The sequence below is a fragment of the Salmo salar genome, chromosome 10 (genome assembly GCF_965601325.2).
Source record: "Salmo salar chromosome 10, fSalSal1, whole genome shotgun sequence".
NCBI classification, from domain to species: domain Eukaryota; kingdom Metazoa; phylum Chordata; class Actinopteri; order Salmoniformes; family Salmonidae; genus Salmo; species Salmo salar.
The window spans coordinates 89,131,909-89,145,000 of NC_138300.1; the positions used below are offsets into that span (position 1 = coordinate 89,131,909).

The 13,092-nt window shown below is 41.7% G+C and overlaps 1 protein-coding gene across 2 annotated transcripts in view; it reads right to left on the bottom strand.

Annotated features, from left to right (window-relative positions):
* Positions 1 to 820: 820 nt before the first annotated feature.
* The window catches only part of herpud1 (homocysteine-inducible, endoplasmic reticulum stress-inducible, ubiquitin-like domain member 1), an 18,356-nt gene continuing 6,084 nt past the window's right edge, over positions 821 to 13,092 (bottom strand). For both annotated transcript variants that reach the window (XM_014124099.3, NM_001177821.1), the window contains 4 exon segments: positions 10,189 to 10,299; positions 7,509 to 7,871; positions 5,460 to 5,565; positions 821 to 3,069 (listed from right to left, as the gene is read on the bottom strand). In XM_014124099.3, coding sequence (XP_013979574.1) covers positions 2,893 to 3,069; positions 5,460 to 5,565; positions 7,509 to 7,871; positions 10,189 to 10,299 — 757 coding nt within the window. In that variant the 3' untranslated portion in view covers positions 821 to 2,892.

A 13,092-nucleotide genomic window follows, 5' to 3' on the forward strand; every position in this document is an offset into this window, starting at 1 on the left:
CTGTACATGCGAGGTAGGGTTATTATAGGGCAGTAAATAACAGATGTACAGACACTTTTTCTAGGGCACATTATCAGAAACTCCCATACCTTACAGTCACAGAAATGCCAATCTTGACCCAGAATGATGGAACCATATAGCTAAACTTTCACTAAAATCTTTCAGTTTTATGTAAAGAAAATTGGAATTGTGGTACTATTTCTGCAAATATTCATCAATCATGACCACGTTGGTCAATACAACTTCCTAAGAAAATATGTACTTTCCAGTAAATATGTAGTGACATGACATACATGATCAGTTGCAGAGTGGGCTGGGTTAGAGGGAGCAAGTCTCTATGGACCAAATGTACTAGCTGAACTCCCTGGCCTGCCTGGATAACTCTGAGGAAGTGATGGGGACAATACATGGAATGTACTACAGTAAACCCCACATTGTAAACACAGAATGCAGTTTGCAACTCCCACATTTCTCCAACAGGTCAATGAACTCTGGATAGCAAAAGCTGTAGAGTTGGAGCGGAGGCTTAAGGGATCTACATAGCAGTCCAAAAATTCAGCCGCACAAATGTACGTAGAACTACGTAGTGACCCAAACTGACCTCCGTCGGCTCCGTTTGCGTATACTGTGTAGACCCTTTTACCCCTGTGAACAATTTTCTTTACAAGAGAGGTTATGAAAATGTCAAATCTATTTTTGTTGATTGTTCTCAAACATGTTATCTAAAACAAGCTTGTGTGTCTGAGTACTTTAGATGAGGTAAAGTATTTTTGTTCTGTTAGGTGACTGTAGTCTAGTAAATGACTATCTAAAGAAGCAATCCTTTTAAATAAGTAAGTTTATTGCAAGTCTCCACAAAATATTCTTGATACAGTAGCATCCATTAAAAAGCTGTTTTACCAAAATAAAAACAAAAAGATAAATCACATTAAAACGTACTAGGGGGGAATTACACTTAGTGTATGTGTACAGTTAAAGGCATTCCAAAAGGAATCACAATATATATTTTTCTCATTGTGTAACAAGGGAGCGAGGTCGCTATGCATGATTCCATTTTAATTGCAAAAACAGTCTGGCCTAAGACCCACACAACTGCATATTCCCGTGTTTAACATAATTCAACTTTCAGAAGATCTTTAACCAGTCTAATGAATTAAAGCCACACTATGTTAACACTGCCTTCCATTTCACATCTGAGACAACCAGAGAAACATTCAATACTCATGCACAACCCTGTATAGCACTTCCATCTCTGAGCAAGAGCAATACAAACTATTTTATCATATAGCACTATAAGCATCTCAGAATTTAACCCAGATTAAAGCAAGCTTGCATAATAAGTATGGCCGGCACAATACCAGTATTGCGATACTCGTTAGTATCGTGGCAAAGAAACAAAACACAAAGCGGATTTAACTATTTCGGAAAACAGCCCCATGTATGTTGGAAACATACAATCAGTGGCCAGTTTATTAGGTATACCACCCCGTTCACGAAAATGGTTAGCTCCTACAGACAGTGAGTCACGTGGCCGTGGCCTGCTATATAAAGCAGGAACACAGGCATCGTAGCATTCAGTTACTGTTCAATTGAACGTTAGAATGGGCAAAACGAGTGACCTAAGCGACTTTAAGCATGGTATGATCTTCGGTGTCAGGTGTGCCGGTTCTCAGAAATGGCCGGCCTCCAGGGCTTTTCACACACGACAGTGTCTAGGGTTAACTGAGAATGGTGCGGGGGGAAAATATCCTGTCAGCGGCAGGCCTGTGGGCGAAAACAGCTCGTTGATGAGAGAGGTCGTGGGAGAATGGCAAGAATTGTGCAAGCTACGAGGCCGGCCACAAACTGGCAAATAATGGCACAGTACAAGTGGTGTACAGAACAGCATTTCGGAACGTACAACTCGTCGGTCCTTGTCACGGATGGGATTTTGCAGCCCATCCGGTTTCTACTCCTATCAGCTAAAAACAAGAAAAGTGGCTCCACTGGGCACGCCATCACCAACACTGGACAGTTGAGGAGTGGAAAAACATTGTCTGGTCCGGCAAATCTCGGTTCCTGTTGAGTCATGCTGATGGCAAAGTCAAGATCTGGCATTTAGCAACATGAGTCTGACTACGTTGCTATCCTGCCTGGTGTCTACGGTACAGGCTGGTGGCGGTGGTGTAATGGTGTGGGGAATGCTTTCCCTAGCACACATCAGGTCCATTGATACCAATTGAGTAATGTTTGAATGCCACACCTTGTAGAATTCATGACCCTGAGATTTCAGGCTGTTCTGGGGGCAAAAGGGGTCTGGCCCGGTACTAGGTTGGTGTTCCTAATAAACTGGCTGCTGAGTGTACATTACTACTCATCCAGAATCACATTTATTTATTTTTCCAAGATATAGCAGACAATATTTACATACAGAAGGTTTTTAAAGGGCCAAAGAGTTTGATCTGCTTCGTGTTTACATTTTTGCAATGGAAAAAATATTGCGATATTAGTATTGTCCCAGCCCTAATAATAAGATACGTTTTGTAAAGTGCTGTGTACAGACAATACAATAATATTTAAATGTTTTGTTCCAATAAACATTTACAGCATTTACAACCATTTGGCAGAGAGAGGTGTATGTACTGTACTGTATATACAACCATTTGGTCACTATCATAAGGCAGGAAGCGCCGAATGAATCATATCCCTAAACACACACCCTTAACAGACTACAGCCAGGGCTTTGTATGCATTGACGCTTTTAATCATTCATGATTTCTCACAAAATGTCCAGGCATCCATCCAGGCATCCATCCAGAAGGCCAGAGAGAGGACTTCCTGTGACAGAGAGGCAGGTCTGAGACTGAGGGAAACTTCAGTTCCACTGTGCCCCCTGCTGGAAGAGTCAATTATTCAGTTAGCCACTCCCGGGGCCTCTGGGATGAGGGAGGCAAAGAAGGCTTTGAAGAAGATCCAGGCACTCCAAACGACGGACACCCTGTGTTGAGGCACAGGTACTCCAGTCAGCGGGTGTGGTTCATCAGGTCCAACCTCCGCCTCGGCCCCCTCTTCTCCTGCAGGGACCTCCGCCTGAGGGAAGAGGAGAAACTCTGTTAGCCCCACCACCAGAGTTCAGATATAAAACAAACACTTAAACTGTATTTTTTTTTTAACACAGTTAAATGAAACTATATCAGGGGAGTCAAACAGGGCCAGGATGATACCAGTATAACTAATATTTTTCCATGGCAAAAATTAAAACACGAATTAGACCATTCTCTTTGGTCCTTTGAAAACCTACTGTACGGTGCATTCGGAAAGTATTCAGACCCATTGACTTTTTCCACATTTTGTTAAGTTACAACCTTATTCTAAAATGGATTAAATAGTTTCCCCCCCCCCTTATCAATCTACACACAATACCCCATAATGACAAAGCAAAAACTGTTTTTTTGAAATATCACATTTACATCAGTATTCAGACCCTTTACTCTGTACTTTATTGAAGAACTTTTGACAGCGATTGCAGCCTCGAGTCTTCTTGGGTATGACGCTACAAGCTTAGCACGTGTATTTGGGCAGTTTTTTCCCATTCTTCTGTGCAAATCATTTCAACCTCTGTCAGGTTGGATGGGCAGCATCTCTGCACATCTATTTTCAGGTCTCTCCAGAGACGTTCGATTGGGTTCAAGTCCGGGCTCTGGCTGGACCACTCAAGGACATTCAGAGACTTGGCCCGAAGCCACTCCTGCGTTGTCTTGGCTGTGTGCTTAGGATCATTGTCCTGTTGGAAGTCCGAGGTCCTGAGCGCTCTGGAGCAAGTTTTCATCAAGGATCTCATTCATCTTTCCCTCGATCCTGATTAGTCTCCCAGTCCCTGCCGCTAAAAAACATCCCCACAATATGATGCTGTCACCACCATGCGGCAGGTAGCCTAGTGGTTAGAGCGTTGGACTAGTAACCGAAGGTTGCAAGATCAACTCCCTGAGCTGATAAGGTAAAAATCTGTCGTTCTGCCCCTGAACAAGGCAGTTAACCCACTGTTCCTAGGCTGTCATTGAAAATAAGAATTTGTTCTTAACTGACTTGCCTAGTTAAATAAAGGTAAAAATAAAATAATAAAAAAATGCTTCACCGTACAGATGGTGCCAGGTGTCATCCAGACGTGACACTTGACATTCAGGCCAAAGAGTTCAATCTTGGTTTCATCAGACCATCATGGTCTGAAAGTCCTTTCGGTGCCTTCCATCTGGCCACTCTACCATAAAGACATGATTGGTGGAGTGCTACAGAGATGGTTGTCCTTCTGGAAGGTTCTCCTATCTCCAGAGGAACTCTGGAGGTCTGTCAGAGTGACCATCAGGTTCTTGGTCACCTCCCTGACCAAGGCACTTCTCCCACAATTGTTCAGTTTGGCCGGGCGGCCAGCTCTAGGAACAGTCTTGGTGGTTCCAAACTTCTTCCATTTAAGAATGTTGGAGGCCACTGTGTTCTTAAGACCTTCAATGCTGCAGATATTTTTTGGTACCCTTCTCCAGATCTGTGCCTCGACACAATCCTGTCTCGGAGCTCTACGGAGAATTCCTTCGACCTCATGGCTTGGTTTTTGCTCTGACATGCATTGTTAACTGTGGGACCTTATATAGACAGGTGTGTGCCTTTCCAAATCATTTCCTATCAATTGAATTTACCACAGCTGGACTCCAATCAAGTTGTGGAAACATCTCAAGGATGATCAATGGAAACAGGATGCACCTGAGCTCAATTTCGAGTCCCATAGCAAAGGGTCTGAATACGTAAGGTATTTCAGTTTTTAAAAACCTGTTTTCACTTTGTCATTATGTGGTATTGTGTGTAGATTGATGATAATAAAAATATGAAAAAATCGTAGATTTTAGAATAAGGCTGTAACGTAACAAAATGTGGAAAAGGGAAGGGGTCTGAATACTTCCCGAATGAACTGTATAACATATTGTGTGCTATAGCTTGGAAAATCAATAAATGTGACTGGATGACAACATAATAATGTTTGTTTCCAACATTAGGGCTGTTTTCCTAAAGAAGTTAAATCCGCTTCTTTCCTGGGACACAAACTCAATATACTTCAAAATGACTAAAACCAAATCTAAACTGTGTAGAAATGACAATGGACCAACATTTATACAGTTCTTGACTGTCCAGCTTGCTAATAATCCCCGAAATTAAAGCTAGACAGTCAGGGAGTATTGAAAATTACAAAAACAATGGAAAGAGGACTATCTTTTGCTAATTCTGACAGCTAGGAAGTATAACCAAGTTTCAGTGCACCCCTCTGGACCACGTTGAAGAACAAATACGACCCCTGGGACAAAATTCATTTGACACCTCTGCTCTACACGCTGTGTGACGAATGTTACTACATAAGGCAGTACATGCCTTGTAATGAAGCCATATCTGTTTTTCACCCCCAGAGATCCAGCCCCTGAGGAAATGTGTCTTACCGGTGGCACTGGGTTCCTGTCCTGGTTCTGGATGACCTCAGGGACCAAGTTGTTTTGACCTCTGACCAGGGGCCTTTGTCTGAAGGGGAACCAGCCTGCTGTGTGCCTGAGAGGAAGACAACTGGGATTAATAAAGTAGATCTGCATGATTCTTCTCAAACTGTGCATCTATTACCCAGTCAGAGTATACAGGATATTTGTGGTGGTCCCCATTTGCATTTCCAGACAAGACCAGGTGGTGCAAACAAAGAGGAAGTACAGACTGACTGACATGTTAATAATGGTCACTCTATTTACATTCCTATAACCAGGCCAACTTTCCTTCCAGCACACTGAGACCAATCTAATCATTAGCGTGGGTGGTGGAGTACTAGCGGCTAAACCTTGTTACACATAAAGATAAGGCTTAGGTCCCATTCTGCCACGTCTGTTCAGATTAGTTGATCAGGGAGGGAGTAGTGCCCTTGAGCTGATGCCCATATCTATAGTAACCGTAGCAGAGATGAGGCCTGCTGTACCAGGCAGCTCTCAGCAGCACATAGAGAAACACTCAACCAGCACTACATATCCTCACATTAGACTGAAATATGGGAAAACATTCAGGATACTGCGGTCACAACGAACTCACAGACTGTGTTAGTGTATGTCGAGGCCATGCCTCTCTCGCTCTCCCTCAACATCTCTCAAACACACACAGCTTTGTCTCCAGTCATACTTTTGGAATGTGTGGTTTGGATGAGAGAGCTGATTCCAGAGCCTGAGGGAGTTGCACAATGGACAGAGCGTGTGACTGCAACACACTGAGCTAAGGACATCTCTTCTTTGCTGATTAGCACAACATATGGCCCTCATTCTCTCAGGACTACTGTATGGGTGCCTTCATCTGCCCATCACCCATGGCCAATGCCAGCCTCACCATTAGCAGACAGGCTATACACAGAGCCATGTATTTAGAGAGTTGGGCCATTGAGGTTTCTGCATTATGATGCATTTAGATGACTCTACAACATGCTATGGCAGCCATGTTAGCACCTCATTAACATTACATTGGGAATAATGTCTAGAATGAGCATTATGATGCATTTACATGACACTTGAAAACATTATTGTCAGCCATGTTAGTGCCGATTAACATAACATGGAGAATATGAACAATATTCAAACTTCTAAAAGTTGGCCAAACTCTCTAAATACATGGCTCTGGCTACAGAGTACAACAGTATGAGTCAAAATACCCATAAAACCTAGCGGTCAAACAGGGAAATGGTTCCAATCGTTTTTCCACCATTAATTTTCCCCATTGGGCATTTTAGAAACACTTCAAATAAGGGTTGTTTTTTGTCTAGGCTTACACTGGTGTGACGTTTTGATAACCATGTAAATCTCTGTAGGACAAGGTGACTTTTATCAATATATTTGCCTGTATTTACACCCAAAAAATGGAATGCTAATTAGCTGCTAATATGGTTATCATAAAAAAAATTACAAACGCCATGATGGTCTGGAGAAGACTGACGAATCGAGGAAAAAGTTAATCCAGAGATTCTTCCCATCTAATGTTAGCTAAATGTAGTAATGAATAAATTGGCTACATTTCTTTCAATGGACAATTCTGTGAACTGTCTTGTGCAAGTTTTAAACGGACACAATACCTGTTAGCAAAGGTGTCAGCTAGAGTTGACATGCAGGAGCTTGCAGGGATTTGTAGTTTGCATGATGTCTACTTGGATCCTAATTAGCATTTTTTGAATATGAGATTGAACAAAGCTGAACAGATAAAGAAGTCACCTTGTCCAAGAGAGATTTACACAGTTATCAAAATGTCACACCATGGTAAGCCTACACAAAACACAGACCTTATTTTAAGTGTTGATAAAATCCTCTATTAATGGTGGAAAAACAATTGGAACCATTTCCCTGTTTGACCGCTAGGTTTTATGGGTATAATGACACCTCCACTGTGGGGCTCTATACAGTTATAGACATAATACACAACAACATACCTTGTTTAACAACAAACAAACACAGTCACATCAACAGTCAACTCACAGGTACATAAGGAGCAGGCTGCTCATAACAAGGGCGAAGCGGCTCAGGCTGGAGTAGAAGTAGACAATACTGAGAAACACTCCCAGACGGGCAGCCGTGTACACCCAATCCAGCCAATCACGATCCATTTCCTCCTCATCCTCCATCACAGGCCCGCCCTGGGCATTCATCCGCAGGTTCTGATTGGCTGCTCCCGGGTTGATAAAGGCACCGTCCTGCGCATTCTGATTGGCTGGCAGGTTGTCAATGGGGGCCTGATTGGGCAGGGCTGCTGGGACAGCGGCTTGGTGGGGAGCAGCAGGCAGGGATGGGCCTGCGGCTGGGGCAAAGGGGGCAGAAGCTGCTGCTGCGTAGGCTGCATGGCTATGGGACAAAAGACAGACACGGTTTCTCAATATGCATAGTACCATGCTCCACACTCCTTCTCCGACTACGTTCTCTTGAGTACGTTCTTGTGAGGACGAGTGTGGTGAATGCATAAAACATTAGAGAAGAACTTCCCCTCCCCCTACTGTATTACCTCCCCCTGCTGTATTACCACCCCCTCCCACCTGCTGTATTACCCCCCTACTGTATTACCTCCCCCTCCCCTTACTGTATTACCTCCCCCTCCCCTGCTGTATTACCACCCCCTCCCCCTGCTGTATTACCGCCCCCTCCCCTTGCTGTATTACCTCCCCCTCCCCCTACTGTATTACCTCCCCCTCCCCCTGCTGTATTACCGCCCCCTCCCCCTACTGTATTACCTCCCCCTCCCACATGCTGTATTACCCCCCTACTGTATTACCTCCCCTTACTGTATTACCTCCCCCTCCCCTGCTGTATTACCTCCCCCTCCCCCTGCTGTATTACCTCCCCCTCCCGTATCACCTCCCCCTACTGTATTACCTCCCACTCCCCATGCTGTATTACCTCCCCCTCCCCTTATTGTATTACCTCCCTCTCCCCCTGCTGTATTACCCCCCACCTGCTGTATTACCTCCCCCTCCCCCTACTGTATTACCTCCCCCTCCCCCTACTGTATTACCTCCCCCTACTGTATTACCTCCCCCTCCCCCTACTGTATTACCTCACACTACATCTCCCATTCACTGAACCTTCTTCCAGCCAGGACAATTACAACAATAGACTAAACAAGATATACACAAAGCAAATGTTTTACTTCATAATTATCAGCTAACGTTAGATATGTGAATCGTAATAATCTAGCTAGCCAGTTAGTTAAACAGGCAAAAATTACCTAAAACTAATGTTATGCAAGGTAGATGTACATTTTTTGTGGGTAGCTACCAATTGTTCGTGACTAGCTAGCTAGCCAGCCAGTTAGCTACACATTTACTGAACCGTCTTCCTTCCAGGACAATGGCAATAGAGACTAAACAAGATATACACAAAGCAGACGTTTTACGTCATAACTATCTGCTAGCTGTGTGAATCGTAATAATGAAGCTAACCAGATATTTTTGCTTGTTAAACTGACCTAAAACGAATATTATACAAGGTAGATGTCAATTCTTCAGGGGTAGCTAGCTAAAAATTATTTGTGGCTATCTGGCTAACTAGCTAACAGTCGTAGCTAGCCAGTTAGCCCGATTTACTTATCATGGGCTTGCGATCTACGGTACTTCGGCATGTAAACATGCCAAAATTAACACAGCATGTATTTATTAACATATGAAGATAAAATATTGTACTTGGGCAACATATTACACGTGAATAGGCAGCATTAGTATTTTATCTCGCTTCATCTCAAATAATGTCAGCCATTGATTTTTCTTTTAAAAGCATTATTTTTTACGTGGTTGCATCATATTTCTTTCCTTACTTTCCGTTTAAGCTTGCATCGATGCATGCTTCAAAATATGTACAAATGGAGTACGCATTCAAGAAGTGCCCTTCGTGCTCCGTTTCGCATACTTTGATTTGGACTCATACTCCGACCCTCCCGTGCTCCAATTTGTATGCTCGGAGCACGGTACTATGTATTTTGAGAAACACCCACAGTAAGCCAGGAGTGTTAAACTAATTGTGCACCGCATTTGTTTTCGATCACTTAGCAAGCTGGACAGAGTGAAGAGACTATAAATGATTTGATCCAGGATTTCTCTAGGATTTGTTTTATATTTGCGGGCAAAAATGCTTGATCTTGCAGCTGTAAATCTGACATTTTACATGGCAAAATGCAGTGACTTTGCCCGATTTATAAAAAAATTGTGCTGACGAGGAAAAAAGTTGGTCGATGTGTGGCTTGATTGAACCATATTATGCAGTTAATGTGCGGTGATTGGTTGAAATTGCGAGCCCTCTTTTTGTAATGCAGTGATGGCTCAGTTTTATGCAATAATATTGCTATGATTTGACTGTTTAATGAGCAAATAGTGCAGTAATTGTTCAAATTCGCAACCCCTCGCATATAATGCAGGGAATTGTTGATTAAAAAAAAATTGCGATCGTAGAGGGACTGCTAAATGTAGGTCCATTATCATTTCTCCACAGTTGGTTTTAGTAATTTTAATGTTAATTGAGATCTCCCTCTATAGCATATGGCCCTGCGAGCTTACACCCCTGGTCTAAGCCAAACATACTTCATTAAGTATTTTCCCTGCTTAAAATTATGCTATGGCAAGACAGTAGGAAGTCATAACTAAATGTGATAAAATGCTTGGGATTGAATACTTACTACTGCATGTAGTATTGGCGAGCATACATGTGCTGCAGCCAGAGCAGCTGTTGAGGGCTGTAGAGGGAGTAGGTGGGGAAGGTTGGGTTGGTTATCTCTGCTGCCCCTGGCCTAGAGACACACAGGATAAGAGCAGTGTGAATTGCATGTCATGTCAGAATGAAGGATAGACCAACGTATTACATCTCTCCCAGCAATATAACGTTTCATAAAGCAACACAAGTAATAGAGCTATACTTAAATCCAAACTGGTTCTCTAGCAGATTAGTAAGAATGTCTCACCCCATGTTCAAGAATGGCCTTTTTCCCTTTATTCAGATTACAAACGCTCACGTTTGGTTATTTGAAAACAAAATAATCTCCAAAATATAGTTATTTTTTAAACAAGCCATAGAAAGTTTGTTGCAATTTCAGTTTACTCCACCAGAAAAGACAGAACAAATAATACAACAAATATTATGGTTAAACTCAAATATACTAATTGATAAAAACAATTACTTTATTTTTCGATAAATGTATGTCACACATGCAGCTAAGACAAATATATGGAAATGTCTGCTCTATCCAAAATTACAACCAACTAATTGCAGCACTACCGCAAAAATGGAAGAGGCAAGGGGGAAGGGAGAAAAAGTAAGGAACTTGTCTGTCGGCTCTGCATTAAATACCAAAATTGGTTAAAGGAAATTGTGATAAATAAAAATATATACTAGTTTCACTTAAGGACCAAACAATTGACAACTGTGAAAAGTAGTTGGGAAGAGATTTTTGATGTAACGATTACATGGCACATGGTTTATGAATTGACACGCAAAATGACGCCGGAATCAAAACTTTGAATTTTTCCATTTATATGTATACAAAATTCTTGCAACCAATAGAATGTTATATATATGGGGGATATAATTTTACCAGCTCTGCAGATTTTGCTGTGAGGGGGCAGAGTCATTAGATCATTTATTTTGGTCCTGTCCATATGTAGCTCATTTTTGGTCAAGGTCCAGGAATGGCTGAAGAATTGCAACAATTACCTGGAGCTAACCCTGCAGATAGCACTACTGGGTGATTTGAAAAGTCGTAGTCAAATCGATCAATAATATAATAATACTTTAAGCAGAAAATTGTATCTTTAATTTACAATCTGTAGAAACTATAAGAATAGAAAGGTTTCGAATTTTGGTGAAGCATCACAGCACAATTGAAAAATATATGGCAAACAGAAATCCAATTTGGATGGTGTTAAGAGATACAGTTGAAGTCGGAAGTTTACATACACTTAGGTTTGTGTCATTAAAACACATTTTTCAACCACTCCACAAATTTCTTGTTAACAAACTATAGTTTTGGTAAGTGTTTTTTTTCTCTTCACCTTTATTTATCCTGGTAAGCTAGTTGAGAACAAGTTCTCATTTACAACTGCGACCTGGCCAAGATAAAGGCGCTGCAGGCTACCTTAACCTCTCTAGGGTAGGGGGCAGTATTTTCATGGCCGGATGAAAAACGTACCCAAATCAAACGGCCTACTACTCGGGCCCAGGAACTAGAATATGCATATTATTAGTAGGTTTTGATAGAAAACACTCTGAAGTTTCTAAAACAGTTTGAATGATGTCTGTGAGTATAACAGAACTCATATGGCAGGCAAAAACCTGAGAAAAATCTAACCAGGAAGTGAGAATTCTGGTGCTTGTTGTCCTTTCAAGTCATTGCCTATCGAACACACAGTGACTTAGGGTTCATTTTGCACCTCCTAAGGCTTCCACTAGATGTCAACAGTCTTTAGAAAGTTGTTTGAGGCGTCTATGATGAACAGAGAGCGAATAGAGGAAGTTGGAAGTTGTTGACTCAGGAAGGTACTGGCGTTCGTTGGCGCGTGTTCACGTGAGAGTTAGCTGTGTCCAAAACGTTTTTTAAGACATTGCAATCGTCCGGTTGGAATATTACTGAAGTTCTAAGTGATAAAGGCCCTAAAGATTGATGCTATACAACGTTTGACATGTTTGAACGAACGTAAATATAACTTTTTTTACTTTTCGTCGTGACATTTTCCGCACGCTTCCTACACTTGGAGTAGCTTACTGAATGCGCTAACAACAAGGAGATATTTGGACATAAATGATGGACTTTATCGAACAAAGCAACATTTATTGTGGACCTGGGATTCATGGAAGTGCCTTCTGATGAAGATCATCAAAGGTAAGTGAATATTTCTAATGCTATTTATGACTTTAGATGACTCCAAAATGGAGGGTATCAGTATTGCCTAGTGTATTTTTCTGAGCGCAGTACTCAGATTATTGCAAAGTGTGCTTTCCTCGTGAAGCTTTTTTGAAATCTGTCACAGCGTTTGCATAAAGGAGATCTTCATCTATAATTCTTTAAATAACAGTTTAATATTTTATCAACGTTTATGGTGAGTATTTTTGTAAATTGTGCTGATTCACCGGCAGTATTGGAGGCAAAATATTTTCTGAACATCACGCGCCAATGTAAAATGGGGTTTATGGATATAAATATGAACTTTATCGAACAAAAAATGCATGTATTGTGTAACATGATGTCCTAGGAGTGTCATCTGATGATGATCGTCAAAGGTTAGTGCATAATTTTAGCTGGTTTTCTGGTTTTTGTGACGCCTGTCCTTGCTATGAAAATGGCTGTGTGCTTTTTCTTGTGTTGGAACTGTCCTAACATAATCTAACTTTATGCTTTCGCCATAAAGCCTTTTTGAAATCGGACAATGTGGTTACATTAATGAGACGTGTACCTTTAAAATGGTGTAAAATAGTCCTTTGTTTGAGAACTTTGAATTATGACATTTTGTGGTTTTGAATTTGGCGCTCTGATTTTTCACTGGCTGTTGAATAGTGTGAAGGGTCCCACTTGCCCAAGAGAGGTTAAGAG